The sequence below is a fragment of the Lycium ferocissimum genome, chromosome 4 (genome assembly GCF_029784015.1).
Source record: "Lycium ferocissimum isolate CSIRO_LF1 chromosome 4, AGI_CSIRO_Lferr_CH_V1, whole genome shotgun sequence".
NCBI classification, from domain to species: domain Eukaryota; kingdom Viridiplantae; phylum Streptophyta; class Magnoliopsida; order Solanales; family Solanaceae; genus Lycium; species Lycium ferocissimum.
Genome location: NC_081345.1, coordinates 38452359 through 38471917, shown reverse-complemented (window position 1 = coordinate 38471917; position 19559 = coordinate 38452359). Strand labels below are relative to the sequence as shown.

The 19559-nt window shown below is 33.8% G+C and overlaps 1 protein-coding gene across 2 annotated transcripts; it reads right to left on the bottom strand.

Annotated features, from left to right (window-relative positions):
* Nucleotides 1-8250: 8250 nt before the first annotated feature.
* LOC132052777 (cytokinin riboside 5'-monophosphate phosphoribohydrolase LOG1-like) lies at nt 8251-14171 on the bottom strand. Of its 2 annotated transcripts, XM_059444458.1 has the most exons (7): nt 13968-14169; nt 13536-13633; nt 13372-13402; nt 10155-10254; nt 9189-9259; nt 8937-9080; nt 8251-8630 (listed from the first exon to the last, which is right to left on the bottom strand). In XM_059444458.1, the coding sequence occupies exons 1-7, from the start codon at nt 14091-14093 to the stop codon at nt 8550-8552; spliced, it is 651 nt and encodes a 216-aa protein (XP_059300441.1). In that variant the 5' UTR covers nt 14094-14169; the 3' UTR covers nt 8251-8549. The 2 variants fall into 2 exon arrangements, with proteins under 2 accessions (XP_059300441.1, XP_059300442.1); XM_059444459.1 differs by lacking the exons at nt 13372-13402; nt 13536-13633 and having other exon boundaries at nt 13968-14171.
* Nucleotides 14172-19559: the final 5388 nt, after the last annotated feature.

Sequence of the window (19559 nt, the reverse complement as noted above, 5' to 3'; positions counted from 1 at the left end):
TGCATGGATATGAAAAATAAGATTAGACCTTACCTCTCACCTCCCAACTTTCCTCTCAAGCCTTGTTCCATGCAAAACAAATGGTTTCCTTCCTCCAACAACCACTCCATACGTATGAGGACATCTCAATTAGTATGAAAACTAGAGGAAAATACTTTCCATGATCAAAATTAAAATGTCGTCTTTCCCCCTATCCTTGGCCGTCCTCTCTTTTTTTTGTTCTTCAACTTTCTTGATTTTTCTAGAGTTGAAATCGTATTTCTCTTGTCTTACTCTTCATGAAGTATACGTATATATGCCTAAATATTTGGCACATGGCTGGTCACATGGCCGGCCATGCCTCCTCATTTTACTCCAAATTTCTAGATTTTTCTCTTAATTTTTCTAGAAATTATCTAAGTCATAAAAGATGACTTGGTTGGCTTCTCTTGCAAGCTTTGTCCACACATGTATATAATTAACTCCCATTACATTAAAAATGTGGACACATAGGGGCATGCCACACGGCCAAGGGCCCTCCAATTGCATTCTTAATATTTTTTGTGAAATTCCCATTTTGCCCTTAGTCCTCCGCGATATTTTCCATGAACCCTTTTCCGAATTTTCTTTTTTACTCTTAACCTTTCTCATTACTTCCATACTACCAACGTCCATAAATAATGTTCATAATCTACTAATGCATTAAAATAATTCTAGAACATACCGTCCTTGACTTCTCGCCATTGACCGGATATTCGAATGTGCAAAAATGCGAGGTGTAACATCGTGAATCGGTAAATAAGGACCAAAGTGCAGATTTCGAACTTGGGACTGAATTGGAGCGTAGCGTAGTGCTGCATGTAAGGCTTTCCCTTCCTTCTCCGGCATGTCTTAGACGTCATAGGCTTCGAACGTGTGTGCTCGGGGCCACTCTAATTCTAGAAATTCGAGTTTGAATTTGGTTACTATTCGCTCGTAGTATTGAATTAAATGAGTTATGCTTTATAAATAAATGTTCAAATGTTCGTAACTCTTGAAAAATGGAACCTGAATGACTTGAAATCTTTGAGGTTAATGTAACGAGACATAATGACCACATTTTTAGGTTTTTACCGATTTGATCCGAGGTGGGCCCACAACACCCGAGACCTATGTATATTGCTTTATTTGTCTTATTTCCGTACAATTCTTAATAGAAACTTTTGACTAATGTTCTGAGTTTGTTATAAATATTCGTAACTCTTGATATGAGCATTCTGGTTCGACTATCTGAATATAAACGCTCCGATACGAATGATTTGATATGAATATTCTCTGTAAGTCTTAATGTTCTCCGTACACGACCCCGGATCGCCTGGAAAGTCCGAAGAGGTTTCTATACGTTAACTGCTTATAACTCTCCGATGCTAACTCGGCAGAACCCGAGACTTGTTCTGAATTCGACGTTAATAAGCGTATATATTCATCGAGTCCGATTTCATATGCATATGTTTCTGCACTACTCCACTCGTGCGCGACTCAATGTATCTTTCACTGAGTCCCGGGCCAAGGCATGTTATGATCTCGTGTGTACGTCACGATACGATTCTGATTCACTGAGTCCCGGGCCAGGACATGTTATCGTGCTCTTCTCTGCATTATTCACCGAGTCCCTCGTACTTGCGGGGCGACACGTTATTTGCGTATGTTTATGATGATACGGGGATGGTGGCTGGATGGATGCATTTGATATTATCCACCGAGACCCGCAAAGAGAGGGCGGACACGTTATGTATGTTTAATGTGATTCCGATCTGCATGACTCTACATTACCGAGTCCCTTAACAAAGGGCTCTGACACGTTATGTAATTATGATCCCGATATTGATGATTTTATCTTCCCCAGTCCCCTTAATAAAAGTGGCCGGACACGTTATTTGCATATATGACATCCGATTCGCTATATACATGGTCTTATTCACCGAGTCCCTCATCGGAGGGGCCGGGACACGTCATACACATATGAGATTCATGATTATGACATGCACTCTCAGATCTCGTCCGACATATGTCAACTTCTCGAGCCTTCGTACGTTCCGTACTCGTCCGATGTATGCCAAGATTCCGTACGATTTGTATATCTCGATTTCGTCCGTTATATGATATCATCTGAGCACTCCATACGTTCGTACTCGTCTGATATACGACATCATCCGAACATTCTGTACGTTTGATATTCCGTCCGATATATGATCGCATCTGAATGTTCTCAGACGTTCTGCGGTTCGTCCGATACGTGATATCACCGTGCGCTCGTATTTTACGCACCTCTTCGGACATGCGGTCCGTGAATGCAAATTAAGCATTTTAGGTATTTTGGGATCCTTATTTTCCGTACACTTTGGCTTGGCGAAGCAGTGGTATGTACGAGCTTGTGGTTCGAAAGGTACGTGTCCGGTACTGAGTTATATGTATTTACTTGATAGTTCCGTCTGCTTCGGGCTTATAGTTTGTTTATTTGTATTGCATGCCTTACGACGGGTGACATTTTCCGCATCGACCCCCCTCGCCTTCGGGGCCGCGTTTCATGCCGCCGCGCAGTAATTCTGTGACGAGCGGATGTGATTGTAGAAGACGCCCCGGAGAGACATAAGCTCCATTTTCCGGAGTGCGGCCGAGTCGGGTTTGTCCGTTTCCGATTTCTCGGATCCGTGTTAGAGACTCTTTGCAGCTTCTCGCGTCGTGGGTGTTGGTTGTCACCGTAGGCTCCATCAGCCGACATGTCAATTTGTGTTATGTAATAAATTGTGTATAATTACAGATTTTGTCTAACTTGCAACTTTAATATGTATTTCATGATTATCCGACTTATAGATTTGAAAAAAAATGTGTGCGTAACAAGAGTCTGTGGGTTCGCTCGGCTCCGGATGTGGGGTTGGGTGCCCATCACGTCCCATGGAATTGGGGCGTGACCTTCTCAACGACCCAGGTCTAGGTATTTTCTTCAATTCTTCACCTTCTCTATCATTACTCGCCTTTTGCGAATTCGGGTAACTTGCCTCTGATTCACGTTGCATCTATCAAAGGGCTTCTATGTCACACTCAGCGGGTCACCCATCTCTTGGAAATCTAAAAAACAAACCTCTCTTTCCCTCTCCTCCGCCGAAGCGGAGTACCGATCCATGAGGCGTGTAGTAGCAAAACTTACATGGCTTGTACGCCTTTTCTCCGACCTAGATCTACCAATTTCTCTTCCCATTCCTCTATTTTTCGACAGCCAGGAGGCGATACATATCGCTAAAAATCTCGTCTTTCATGAACGGACGAAGCATGTGGATCTTGGATCGCCACTGTCCGTCAACAAGATCTAAATGTCTTAATCTCACTCTTTTTCTTCCATCTTCGTCTCAACCACCCCATCTTTTTTACAAAACCTTTACCCCTTCTTCTCATCGTTTCTTGTTAAGCAAATTGGGTGTTTGTTCCTCCCCCTCTAATTTGAGGGGGGTGGGGGGTGGGGTGTTGGAAATACAGATACATCGGAAAAAAAGAGTTCATCGGAGAAGCAATTTCCATTATTATTGAAAGAAGATGTTTGATGTCGAAGTCTTTCTTCTTACTGGGACAAAAAATGAGTCAACAAAAGAGTAAAGTTATTTTGACCCATACAAAATATTGGCACGTGGAATAAAGAGCACATGACTTGCATAAGTGTGGAATTCTCTAGAATCAGGACCATAGTGTAAATATTCATTGTTATAGAGGCTGATGTAAATATTGCCATTTGATTTCTAAATTATTTTATTCCTTGTAATTATTAGTTTGTTAAGAGTGGACCTATAGAATAGTGACAAGTAGCAGTTTGTTATTTTGCTGATTCTCTTTTCCTATCACTAGAAACTATAAATAGATGTAATACTCACATGAAATACACACAAGAAAATTCAGCTCAATCTCTTTTTTATTTATTTTTATTTTTGCAATAACTATAGGTTCAATAAGAAAAAGTATTCAATTAAATAAAAGATAAATATATTATTACTATACCTATTTCCTTAATAAATTGTCAGGTTGAGTATAAGTGGAGTAATACCTAAACAGATAACCTCGAGGCATCCACATGGTGGCATACTTCTTTGCTCTCTGAATTTTGGAAGGAATATTATTGTACTCTGGTCCTCTTTTATTCTCTCTCTTTTTCACGTAATAAATACGTAGGCATTCCACATGGTTTGCGTATTTTTCTCATTCCACATGGTTTGCGTATTTTTCTCATTCCACATGGTTTGCGTATTTTTCTTTCCTTTTGGTTTCTATAATAATTATATAACTTTTTAATTGAACTGATTTTTTTTTTTTATAACTGTTTATTATCCAAAATTTACTTACGTGACTGATTTAACTATATATGCATCGCATTGGACCTACTAAAAAAGTGATTGAAGTGGATTCTCATATTGCATAACCTCCTAATCTAGGATTGATGGAAATCAAGAGTCTCGTAAGCCCGTTTTACTTTTTTCTTTCTTCTGTCTCAAATTATTTATCTCTTTTGTATTTGACATGCCCCTTCAGAAATACTCCTGTAAATTAAGAAGCGTATTTGACTACTCTACCATTATTTATGTCTAAGTTATATTCTCTCTCCATTAAATGTTTACTCTTTTTATGTGTCATCTCTATTAATGACAAAATTCAACTAAGGGTAAAATGAAAAAAAATAATTAATTGTGCATTGAACTTCTAAAATGACAAATAATTTGAGACAACTATTTTTAGTAACGACGATAAATAATTTGAGACGGAGGGAATAGTTTTCTTTTTCAAAATTTTGAGGTGAGGTGAGGTTGTGGTATTTTTTTTTTTTTTTAGTCAGTCAAAGAAGATACTTTTTATATTTAAGAATAATTTAATTTAAGTTTTTAATTTTATTTATAATAAAATGATTTATAAATACATAAACATCTATGACTTATTTCAAACAATAAATTCTAAACAAATATTTCTTTCTCTCTCCAACTCACTCAAATTAATTTCATGACAAAAAAAAAAAAAAAAAAATGAGACGGAGGAAGTGGTACGTAGTTAGTAGTTTGTAGATTAAAACAAATGTAAACCATCATAATCATTATCAACACTTGGCAACCATCAGGCCTCAATTATTTAAGGGGTCGTTTGGTAGATAGTCAAAATTATTCCGGGATTATAATCCCGGGACTAATTTATTCCATCTATTGGGATTATTTTATACCATCTAAAAGATGGTATAAAATAATCTCAGCATAAGTGGGATAAGAAGGTATAAGCTGGGATATCCCAGCACTAATTTTTGTACTATGTTTGGTACAAGGTATAAATTTATCCCAGGATAAATTTATACCTTCTACGAAACATGGTATAAAAATTAGTGCTGGGATATCCCAGCTTATACCTTCTACCAAACGACCCCTAAGAGAAAGTGAAGACCAAAGGAAAGTTGCTAGACAGGAAGCTTATTTCAATTTCAGATGAGGCTCCTCTCCATTTTCACACCCTTCATTTTTTTCAAGTTCCTACTTAGATGAGAGACATATGTCATAATTAAGAATTAAAGGTTAGGATTTAATTGTCCCAAAACAAAATCTTAATCATGGTTAGGATGATAATTATTTCTCTTATTTACTCTAAATTTTTTGAAAATTTCACAATTCTAACTAAAATATTATCTCATTCATAAATATATTTTAAAATTTTCTCACCTCTCTATTCCATTGCGTGTTCTTTTTATTTTTTTATTTTTTTTTAAATTACACATATCATGAATATATATATTTTGTCAAATTGTGTTATAACTTTTTTATAATTACATTTGTTCCATTGTACATTTAAGACATGGCAGCACTTAAGCAGGTAAGCGAAGGCTCTCTCTCGCTCTGTGGTCTTGTGTAAAACCAGCTGAGAATAAAATCAAAAGAAAGAAGATTGATTGAAAAAGTAGTTCCTATACTTGTCATGCTCCTTGGATTATTTACAAGTGATATTCAAGCTCTTATTTTTGCTACGATCGTCTAATTCGACGAACAATCTTATTCTATTCATTTTTATAGCTATTTTGTTGCTAAAAGATTCCATAACTATCAGTTATAGCAAAAATAAAGAGAATTAACATCTTACAAATTTTAACCAAAAAAAAAAAAACATCTTACAAATTCTTTTTAATTTAAAATTTACAAATATTATTTTTTATTTTTAAATTTTTTAATTATTAAATGTCGATTCAATTTGGTCTTACTGTTCCCACTGAGGTAGTGATGTCTATTTCTCTCATATTTGATAGGAATGTAAAGAAGAATTAGGGGGGAAATATAAAACTGGTAGTTTAGTACATGTATCAAAATAGAAACAAAACCTGTTTTAAAAAAAACTTGTAATAAAGTAGGAAAAGTGAGAAAACCTTAAATATATTTATGAATGAGATAATGTTTTAGCTAGAATTGTGGAATTGCCAAAAAAAATTTAGAGTAAATAAAGGAAATATTTGTTATTCTAACCATGATTAGGATTTTACTTTGGCAATTAAATCCTAACCTTTAATTCTTAACTATGACATGTGTCTCTCATTTAAGTAGCACCGTGGGGAAAATGAAAAGAGCGGAAATGGAAAGGAGCCCAATCTCTCAATTTCCAACTTACGGCCAAATTAAAAGTAGGAAAAAATAACTGCAAGTTAGTAAAATTCCCGATCTTTCTAAAATTAGTCTTCTGAGGTGACATGGAACCATCTTTGCTTCTCTTGAAGTTAAGAGTTAAATTCCTGATCTTTGCTCCAACTCTTCATTTTCCCAATTAAGTTTTGAGGGGACAGTTTCATCACTGGGAAAATACCCCTGAAAATGGTCGTATACATGTACATGTATATTAGATACAAATAATTAACGATGCATAAAGTTCTTGTCATAACACCAATCTGAATTAACGGGGTTGTATGAATGATTTCGGATCAAGTATATATTTTATTTAAGTTGTTCAATATTGTTATAACTAATTTAGAATTAATATAATAACAAGTTGTTAACAATGGAAATTATAGGTTCAGCAAGAAAAGTATTCAATTAAATAAAAGTGATAAACAAATTATTACTATCCCTATTTTCTTTTCTTTATTATATATAACAACAGGTGACGTCGATCACTTAGTCAGGCAGTCAAGCTGAAGAATCTGGTCCTTAGGAATAAATTTATATCCTCAACCAAACATAATATAAATTTATTCTCAAACTTAATTCAGAATATCCACCTTATCCATCAAACAAGGGATTATTTTATCCCACTTCGGAATAAATTAGTCCAAAATTATAATCCCAAAACTATAACCTCGAGATAATTTAGTCCGCGACCAAACGACCCCTAATAAATTGTTAGATTGAGTATAAGTGGAGTAATACCTAAACGGATTACCTCGAGGTATTCCATATGGTTGCGTACTTCTCTGCTCTCTGAATTTTGGAAGGAATATTGTTGTAATCTCCGGTCCTCTTTTTTCCCACCCTTTTCTCTGTATATACGTAGGCATTCCGCATGGTTTGCATATTTTTCTTTTCTTTTGATTTCCATAATAATATAACTTTTTAATTGAACTGAATTATTGTATTTTCTGATATAATCATTTACTATCCAAATTTTACTGATTTAAATATATATGCATCGCATAGGACTTGCTAAAACATAAAAACAGATTGAAGCGAATTCTCATTGACAAGAGAAGGTTGCTCAAATGGTAAGCACCCTCTACCTTCAACCTGAAGATTATGAATTCGAGTCGCCAAGGGAGTAAAACGGAGAGCTCCTGGGGAGGGGTTAAAAAAACGAGAGTGAATTCTCATTGCATAACTTCCTAATCTAGGATTGATGAAAATCAAGAGTCTTATAAGCCCAATTTACTTTTTCCTTTGTTAATTTTCTTTTTCAAAAATTTGAGGTAGGTAATTGCTTGTATATTTGTATGGATGTATGTGGTATCTTTTTTTATATTTAGAAATAATTTAATTTTAAGTTTTTTTTTTTAATTTGATTCATAATAATAAGATGATTTATAAGTTATAACTAAACAAATATCTATAATTTAATTTTAAGTTTTTTTTTAAATTTGATTCATAATAATAAGATGATTTATAAGTTATAACTATACAAATATCTATAATTTATTTTAAGCCACAAGTTCTAAAAATATTTCTGTCTTATTTCTCCGACTCACTCAAATTAATAGCGTGACATAAAATGAGAAGGAGCGAGGGAGTTGTACGTAACTAGAAGTTCCTAGACTAAAACAAATTTAAACCATCATGATCATTATTAACACTTGGTAACCGTGTTGCCTCAATTGAGGGAAAGTGAAGATCAAAAAGAAGTTGATGGAAAAAAAAAGAAAAAAAAAAAAAAGAAGATCAGAGAGAAGTTACTAGAGAGGAAGCTCATCTCAATTTCCAACTTACGACCACAAAAAAAAAAAAAAAAAAAATATAGGAAAAAACAACTGCAAGTAAGTTAAATTCCTGATCTTTCTAAAATTAGTCTTCTGAGTTGACATGGAACCATCTTTGCTTCTCTTGAAGTTAAAGTCCTGATCTTTGCTCCAACTCTTCATTTTCCCAATTAAGTTTTGAGGGGACAGTTTCATCAGTGGGAAAATATCCCTGAAAATGGTCATATACATGTATATTAGATACAAATAATTAATCATGCATAAAGTTCATCTCATAACACGAATCTGAGTTAGTCGAATCAATAAGTTCCAAATACCAAATAGTCTAGTAAATAGCCATAAGCATATGTACCTTCCCAAACGAAAAAAATGAAGATTTACTTCTTAAATTCCGTCCTCAGAAAAACTTTTATGAAGTCCTTTCATAAAAGTTTTACTGCTAGACTATAAGCCTTGATCGGTTCTGTATCTTTTGTGTTTTTTTTTTTTTAAAATGAAATTTAGAAAAAGCATTTACCTCGAGTTTATTTAAAAGTTCCTTGGCATTAGGAGCTGATACAAAAACTTGCGGGGCGTTGGGACAAATGAATCCTTCCTCCACTGCTTTGTCAATAAATGTCAAGAGGGAGTTGTAGTAACCATCCACATTCAGTAATCCCACCTGCATTAAATACATATTATTCCATTCAGATATTGTTACTGTTAGTCATGGAAAAGTTTCAAAGTTGATTAGAGAATTTAGAAAGCTTCAGTAGTATATGAAAGTTACCGGTTTATCATGGATTCCAAGATAGGCCCAAGCAATGACTTCAAGCAGCTCTTCTAGAGTTCCATAGCCACCTGTAGTATTACCCAAGTAGTCCAATAATTTCACTAGAGCTGCCACAAAGTTCCTTTCAAATTAAAGGTACTGTAATTTATTAAACTAATCTTCTATGGTTCCGATAATTGAGCGGATTAATAATTATAAATCAGTGAATTATGTATGCTCATAAACAATTACTATTTCTTATGCATATCAACTTAATCTGATTGTGTAAAAAAGTGATGAACTACAATGCTTATCGTCATCATCTTCGAGAAAATGATCAAAATGGTCCATAATGTTTGGTTGGTTTATTTTGGTCTTTGATAGATTTACCCTGAAGGAAAATACAACAATCTAGAACACACAGTTCTCCCATCATCCATCTAATTTGTTTCACTAGTCGACGGTGTAATCACATACATGAACTAAACCGTATAAAATCACAGTCTAAGTTGTACTTGAGTTACATAGAAGAAGATCGCTCCATGAACAACGCAGGACTTAATAGATATGCTGCTTAATGTATGAAAAAAGTGAATCTTTTTTGTCGAGCACCATATCCATTAAGGTGCATATATCAAGGACCAAAATAGACCAATTCCAATACACTAAGGACCGTTTTGATCATTTCCGCCATCATCTTCTAGATGTATATATGAACAGTAAAATTCCTTTTTCACATATTACACGGTCACTATGTTGTATACATGAATTTATATGGGCAGATACAGGAGGCTGAGCTAGAGCGAGAGGAGTCCATACGAACATTCTGTGTCAGAAAATTACATTGCATATATAAGATTTTTTTTATATGTATAATAAATTATGAATCCTTTAATGCATGCCGCGTCTTCGCCACTGGCCACAAGTCAAAGAAAGAAAGGCACTAGTTGTTATATCATGAAAAATGGGAGAATGAGGAGGAACCAGGTAAAGCAATAAAGGCATCAGAACGTTTGGCCATCTCAGCTTTCCTCTGGTGCATGTCTGCAACTGCCTTCACCTCTCCTACTGTTTCACCAGTTATCTGCATGCAGTGGCACCACTATTACTGACTTAAATTAAAAGTCAATGCAAAAATACCCACACACCAAGTCAATCCAAAACACACACTACAGCTGACATACTAACTTTTTAGCCCCACACAAGTGGATACATACAGTCACTGCATATTATCTCCAGAAACTATTGGTGGGGGTTTTAGCTTGGGCTGCAGAGGATGGGTAAAAGGGCTCATAAGTAGTAATTAATTTGCAACAACATAAAACAAGAATGAAAACAGGACTAGGGAAAAGAACAAAAAGAAGACGATGAGGCTTGTAATGCATATTGCAGAAGCAGGGTCCTCTCTCTAGTCACTTCTTGTACGTAACTGATGTTAGAACAAGGCAACACGGCACGTTCAATTACACCCATTGCTTTCTGCCCGAACTGTGCACGTACACATATACTCCCTCCGTCCCAAAAGGGTATGGTACTTTTATCTTTTCGAGAGTCAAACGAGTTATTCTTTGATCGTAATTTTTTTATATGTCTTTTAAATATTTTAAATTATTAATTATGGTGACTTATAGTACTTTTTACGTAGTTTCTAAATATGTAAATTTTATTTTGAAAACTATAAAGATTCTAATGTTCAAACATACCGTTAAAATTAAGAAGTTTGACTCTCGAAAAGCGAACAATCTTTTTGGGACGGAAGGAGTACTAAAAATGAATTAACTAAGATTGTACATATATACTCCTTCCGGCCCAATTTATATGACACTTTTTCCTTTTTAGTCAGTTAAAAAAAGAATGACACATTTCTATATTTAGTGAAAATTCAACTTTAAATTTACTTTTTTACCTTTAATGAAATGATTTCTAGCCACACAAATTTCTATGATTTGTTTTAAACCACAAGTTTCAAAAGTCTTCCTTTATTTTTTAAACTTTCTATCAAATCAAACACCTTCATATTATGGGACAGAGAAAATATATAATAACATCATACTCATTTTGAATCTGCTGACTCTTTGATCATTATGATCTATAAATTTGAATCTCTGCTTGTTGAGAGGACTTATAGCCTGTTTGGCCAATCTTCTAAAATCAGCTTATTTTACAAAAAAGCACTTTTGGCGAAAAGCAATTTGTGTTTGGCCAATTAATTTAAAAAGCATTTTTGAGCAGTAATTAATGTTTGGCCAAGCTTTTAAAAAGTGCCTCTATGTGTATTTTTCTCAAAAGTACTTTTCAAAAAAATGTTTTTGGGCAAAAGCTATTTTTTTTAACAAAAAACTTCTGCTACTCCCCAGAAGCACTTATTTTCTCCCAAAAGCTTGGCCAAACACCTCACTTTTTTCAAATAAGCACTTATTGAAAAAATAAGTACTTTTGGGGGAAAAATAAGCTTGGCCAAACAGGCTATTAAAGATGGACAGCCATTTCGTTAGTCCAATTCCCGTTATGCCTCGTCACAGTTGTTGCCTGCGCAATTGGGCCAGCAAATCAACTACTTCCTCCGGATTAAAAAAAGTGTTCAATTAGGCATATGCACACCCCTTAAGAAAGTACTAACTCCTAGACAAAAATAGATAACTTGACTAAACTACCCCTAATTAAATAGGCATTGGAATTTGATCATATAACACTTAATAGGGGCAAATCTAGAAAAACAAGATTAATTCTTTCTTGATTTGATAAGTGGACACTCTTTCTGATCCAAAAAAAAAAAAGGCTAAGTGGGCATTTTTTTTTATCCAGAGGGAGTATTTTTTTCTATCTCAATTTATTATCATCATTTTGATTTTAAACTTTACATTTTACTCTAATTGAGATGATTTATATTAACGCAAATATCTTTCTTTCGTTCTTGAACCCCGTGTCCAAATTGCAAACACCGACAAATCAACTACGAACTTAGCTTTTCCTTGTTACTGTTGAAAGTTCAGGCGTAATGAAGTATAAATGAACATTTATGAGAGTATTATGGCTTTTGGAATAGGAAGATAAGTACAAGAAGGCAGAGGCGGACCTACATGTAATGGTGCCCTTTGGAAAAAAATTATGTATATATATGTTGAAAAATTAGTATATATTTAATTGTACACTCTAACAAACGAAAGTGCCTTTACGCACGCGTTAATAACCGGTTGCTTCCCTTAAATGTCACCCCCGATCGAACCCGAATGTCACTTTTAATTATTTCTTTTAGCCTATTTTAGAAAAACACTAAGCGTTAAATGAAATTTTGCCCGCCCGATTCGAACATGCACTATCACTTACATGTTGCGCGAAATTTAGCACCATCGTAGCTATCTCTTTCGTTGCTTTCTTTTGTGTTAAATTTTATTTATTACATATATTTGACCTATATACTTGTATTTTCTCCAATCACACTATTAGTGACCGGTCCGACACAATATTATCCCTCAGTCGTTATTAAAATTTTGTTAGTGTTTATGTTAAGATAATAGTGTCCCTGGCGACTTAAAATCACGTCCGCTTCAGCAAGAAGGTACATTTTAACTCCTCAGACTAAGAAAGAGTTTCCCTTTTCTTTTTGTTGTCTAAATTAAGCAGCGGAAGAGGACCAATGGTGTTAGAACGAGGGGGGACCAGAAGAAGAAAAAGGAAGGAATGGGATAAAGAAAGCGATAGCTCTCGAACGAGAAAATTCTGAAAACTAAAATACTTATAATAAATTAAACCAAATCAACAAACGTCTAATGAACTAACAAAAATTCTCTCTTCCTGTTTTAGGATCACATACCAACTGAAAAAAGTTCATGTCAAAGATAATAAGAGTGAGGTAGCAAATACCGCAAGTGAGAGGCTAGGACTAGATGAACCTTAGCAAATACTGCAAGTGAGAGGCTAGCATAAGATGAACCTAAAGCTTCATAATACTCCTTAATTTCGTTCTAATTTAGCTACTGTTTTTCACATTGAGAGAGTCCCAAATATTTAAACACCATTCTATAAACAAGTTTTAAGATCACATTCATTTATACTTCTATATGAAGCTTATCTATCAAACTAAAATTTCAACCATTGCTCTCATATTTTCTCTCACTCGACTAAACTAATGGAGTATATAAGTCAAATTAGCATCTTAAAATCAACGTCATGAGTACTAGTATTGTGACGAAAGGCATACCTCTCTCGGCATTAATGTCTTGGGAATCACTCTGTATGCAAGAGCATGTCAAAAATTAGTTATATAGGGGTCATCATTTTGACATGTTGAGGAGGTAAAGAAGATAGATATTTAGTACTACATTATATAAGTGAAAAATTAAACACTTGCAATTACAAACTGACCCAAGAACATGACGACCACCATTGTGAACTTCTTGAGAGACCAAACCCATCAAACCTATGCTGCCTCCTCCATAAACCAGGTCTATTTTTCTTGATACCTTGTTTTATACAAGCAAAAATAATACTAACTTCAAAAATCTGAACAAAAAGTTCTTGGCATCATTATTACTAGGTCAATCCCTAACATATTCATTATTGGACAAAAACTGGCTTAAATAACACGACATGGACAATGATGAGATATATAGCCGATACAACTTGCTTGGGATTGAGGCATAGTTCAGGCAAGAAAATGTGTGCATAAGCTGACTTATATGCAAGAATTCTTTGCTTCTAACAGTATAAGGTAACAATAAACAAGAGATGCAGGGTTTTTATTTAGAAAGTGTTAAAAACAGAGAAAAAACAGAGTAATATTTCTATTTTCCTTACTAGTTCTCTTCCAAGCTCTACTGCAGCCTCCTTATATATGCTTCTTTTTCCAGCGCTACTCCCACAAAACACACAAATCTTCTTGAATTTTGACTGTTTCATTTCCTTCTCCCTCTCTTTCTCCATCTCCTATTTCTCTTTCTGTGTGGGTGTGCTAGGTATCTTGCCTGCTTTCTAGGGAGTATAAATAATGGAACAAGTTACACTGCCTTTTATAGTAAGAGTTTAACTTATATGGACCGACAATTTTAAAGAATTTTTATATAATCATGTCATTTAAAAGATATTTACAGTTTTACAAATAATCTTTCATTAAAAATGAAATTATAATCTTAAGCATAAGACAAGTAATTAACTTACTATAACAGATAAAAATGACCTAATAGTATAAATATTTGGGACACAATACAACACCTAGACAATAACTTCCATGCCCCTTGGACAAGTAGCAGGGAAGAATTATTGGGATTTTCCTACATGTACCAAGTTGCCACGTCATCCACAATCTGTATTCCATAACAGCATGGCAAAAACCTCGCCTAGCACGCCTAAAGAACAGCCACTCATATTGCTCAAGTATCTACCCTATACTTGAATATAGCAGTCAATATGTGCTTACCAGCAAAACGTTTTCATTTAGTATGTTTTTATGGATGATTTTTCCTGCTGGTGTGAGATTGCTCGTATTATCTGTTTTAAATCCGAATAAAGGAGGAGGTCCCTCACAATAGGTCAACAACCATAGAACATTAGTTAATTAATGATTGAATCGTTACTATATGGAAAATTTTGTACGTTGTTGGGATATGCTCTTCTAGGATCCACTTACTTGAAATTAAGGTATAGTTACTGTTGTTGTTGATCTTCGACTCCTCTAAGCTAGCGTTGAATGACAAACTATATTTAGATCCTTAATTATTTATGAACTAGAAGGTGTAATGCCCTATGTCGATACTTGTCATCTTCATCACTGTAATCTCAGAAATTAGTAATAATATGTACTGCTATTTGTGACCTCTCAATTATGAGCCTCACAAGTAGTATGTATCCGTACATAAGCCAGCAAATTGCATATTATTCCGTGTGGGGTTCTTGAGACACAAGTCAAATACGAGTCACAGTGTGGTGAGTCATCAGAATGAGAAGCATTTTACCTCTCTTAGTGAACTTATTCGGTGGATCAATAAATTTTAAATATCGAATAATTAGATTGAAAATAAAGCAGGAGGTAAAGATAGGGGAGTCAAAGAAGAGAAAAAAAAAGTGGAACAGGACCAGCATTTGACGTTAGAGGTAGAGTAGAATGAGGCAAGAAAAGAACTGCATGGTTTTCAGAGACGGAGACTTTTCCTCTCAGTAGTAATTAACTTGGCATGTGAAAAGAATGGCATATCACCTCCATGCCCTATATGTATACACTTTCCCAAAAGCCATGCTCGATTAATACATCACGTGTTAACAATATTAAAGAGTTTTAACTTTTATACGATACATACCGAGTGATACAACATCTAGAAAGATACGCAATTATATTAATTGTCCATAGAAAATAGATTAATGATATAAAAAATAAGACATGTTACTTGCTACAATAACAGATTAAAATACACATACTATTATTATATAAAAATCAATTATACTTCCTTGTATATGTATGATTTTAATCATAAATTAAAAAAATTCAAAATCTATTCGACAACCAGAATCATCCATCATATAGCCCTTTTCAATTCTAAATAATATCTAGATATAGGAGTCGTTTGGTTATTGGTTAATATTATGTAGGTATTAGGATTAATGCAAGGTTTAGTAGTACATAATAGCTATTCCAACTTTTATCCTTCATAAAATAATACATAAATTAACTCATAACTTATACATATTTTAGTGATGTGGAATTGTAAAATAATAACCAAACACCATATTTGGTACGCTGAATTTTATATAAAAAAGCATCTAAAAAATCACCAAACATGATATTGACTATATAATTTTTAATACATGAATAATTTCCTTCCCCTAGTAGTCAGAAGTGATTGGCCATTCGTATTGAGTAGGACTCGATATTAAAATAGAAGTGCTTCGAATTATATCTGGATCCGGTGTTTGTTACGCGTACTAATCCTCTTCACAACAAAATGAATAGAACAGTTATACATTGCGTAACTATTATTTCCTCTTCTTTCTTCAAATTATCTTCGTTAACTAATTTTCTTCCACTCAAATCTGCTGTGACGATAAGTTCAAGTACTTCGACCCATAAACCAACTCTTGCCGTTAAATAAAGTAAACAGTACTCCATTTGCATTAATCATATATGAGTTTACTATATGCATTTAATATGGTCATATGGATGGAGCACATAGTTTTCTGGTACTGAGTACTGATGTTTACACTTTTCTGGCCATTTGTTGGCTCCCAGTTCTAGTGTAGAGTACTTTTTTTCTAAATTTTCTGGTTAGCGTCGCTATTACTTTATTTGGATAATGACTATTCAAATCAAATCATTATCGTACTGCGTACAACCTAGGTTTCGTGATCATAACTGTTATGTGAATCACTGAGGGATGTAATGCAATGATTAAGATCCATTTAATCTTAAAATTCTCAAAATGAAGAATTTTTAATAATGTAAAGGGTTACTCCACTTAATTAGCCTATCGATGTAAATCTAAATTAATAAAAGTGTTAGTAGCACTTTTGGTCCCCTAGTTATTAGCAAATTCCAATTTTAGTCTTCTTGATATTTAACTAAGTAAATTTAACCTCCAATTACTTGAAATGTGCACTTTTGATCCTTTTGTTTGTGAATATCACAAATTTTAGAATTATTAAACCATTCCACTATTTAATACTATAGGTTATGTTAAGGTTGTATTTTACTCCATATTTGAGAGTAATATACTTCTAAAATATTCAAATTGTAACATATTTCCTATAAATGGACCAAAAGCACAAATTCTAATAAATTATGAAGGTTAAATATGCTGAGTCATATATTATAAAGACCAAAATCAGAATTCACCAATAACTGAGGGATCAAAATGCTATTTTCCAATTAAAAATCATGGTTTGGCATGTTGGAAGTCATTATTATTACTATATCCTTTTAATCCCCATTACATCAATTTCCATTAATAGTTCTTTAAAATTAATAACCTACCTAATGCACTAGCTACATCTTTATGTTCTTTAACTTTTGGTCGATATGTTTCTAGAAGTGTTTACACAACCAGTTTACACTATAAATTGATAGAAATGCCGAAGCTCCTGATAAATATGCTATATACTTTGAGCAGTTCTTTCTAAAATAAAAATAATAAAGAGCTAATGATTAAAGTTGACGTAGAGAGAGTGCACGACAAGTTATAAAGTTAAATGTAGAGTTTTGAGTTAGTTGTTTACAAAAAATTAGTTGTCTCAATTAGTCCTAGGTAGTTAGTACTCTGTGTTAATAGCAGCTAGAAATCATAGTAAGGCACAAACTTTGTGTGGAGTACCTCTTGATATATTTAAGCTTCGGCCTTCGGATTTCAATTTAATTACTACTTAAATAAAATACTATTTATGAAATAAAATAATAATAATGCACTAACGTCGGCAAGATTTTTTTTTTTCACTAAGTTGGTACCAGAAATTGTATACATATGTAAACAGTAACAGTAATAAAATTGAGAAGCAAAGGCACAAGTGATAAGCGTGAAATTTGTACAGTACTAGTATGAAAGGGCAATGACAAAGAGGCAGCTAAGCCAGAAAGTGGCTTGTTTAACATTTCCAAGTGGTCCTAAATATGGCTATCTTTATGCACATATAAATTTAACTTCTGTATACTGACTATATTGTAACAATTATTTTACACCATATGATTTACTCGTAACTGGTCATAACAGATCTAATATGATAATCTGAAAAAGAGTAAATACTCTATCGTAATTGGTTGAAATATACTGATAATATAAAAGTTACACTATCGGTTAAATTCATAGTATATACTATTAATTAGATGGATGAAAAGGATGTCGAATTTATCTCTATAAAAAAAAAAAAAAAGGCAAGGACTCTAACAGGAACCACAGGAAAGGACTTGGGTACATAGTGGCTCCCAATTTATCAACCCACTTAAAAATGTCAGAGCAAGTTTATCATATTTCTCTATCAGCTAGGACTAAAAAGGAGATGAATTCAACACAGAGTAGCTATCAGCAAGTGGAATATTTGAATTTACTCAGTTCTGAAGTAACCCCAGCTGGTTCCTTACTTGTTCCAAAACTTCTGGTTGTCAAGAAAGGGATGGTGATGCCTATAATCAAAGTTATAATACGCCTCATATATACTTGATTTACATATGAACACATTGTTGTTGAATGAGACCGTATATAATGTGTGATGCACATAGTGTACGTAAGTTAATAACTATATTGTTTTTTAAACTGTACTCAGTTTTTAATTAAAGATGGTACATGTTTACCTATTTCGGAACAACTTCAGAGTTCAAAACTTCAAATATGCAGTGTTTGAAGTGTCATATGACTGAATTCAGCTAGATGCATGTTCACAAAATTGAAGCAACAATGATTGAGTCAAACAAAAATAACTGAACTTCGAGCACATATGGCTGAAGTTCAGCCGTATGAAACTTCAAAAGCCTACCTTCAGACAATGCATGTCTGAAGTTGTTTTGAGGTAATAGACATGCAAAAATTTCTAACTTAAACATTGGGTTTATGTGCACTTCAATCGATTATAACTAGGGCTGGCAAAATAACCCATGAAAACATGATCATCCATCCAACCCACCCAAGTTTGGGATGGTTAATGACTCGCTCATTTGTTAACTCAACCTATTTTGACATACCCCATTCTGCAAATCTAAAAGTTGGGCTGCTTTGGGTTAAATATATAGTCCAAATTGGCCCATAAAAAACCCTTGTAAAAATACTTATATCAAAGTTTTTTTGGTTTGACTAGTCATATATAACCATAATAAAGGAAAAAGTAATTTTTAGCTTTATTTAGTAATTAAATAAATTTTATGAAAACAAACAAAGAAATTAATACTTGGTAGGAGTTGGACTTGGGCAATGACTCATTATTTAGCTCATCTCAGCCTTATCAGCTCTTGACCCGCCCTAATTCAATCCAATCGCCTCATTTGACACCCCCGCTATAAGGTATTAACACAAATGGATCAAATTTAGAGCTGTCAACGCAAAAACCACCATTTTGATGGGCCTTAAAATAACAAGCCCACCCCATCACTACGTGGGTTGCGGGCCTGGCCGGGCCAGACCACCTTTAAAAAAGAAGAAGATATTTTTCATAATTCTTTTAACTTAAATTCAAATTTAAAAATGCTAACATAAATATTTATAAGACAATATTACATGGTGTTACTACTTGCTAACCAAGTCTCAAATCCACAAATAAAATGATGCTAATAATGCTTATTGTATTTGGCTTCAAGTAAAGATTTGATTGTATGGCTTTTATATGAAATCTCTACCATTCTATGCAAATATTTTGGGTACAACTAAGACAACAAAACGATCTTGTAGGACAAAAGCTTCTGTGAAATTGAATAATTTTTGA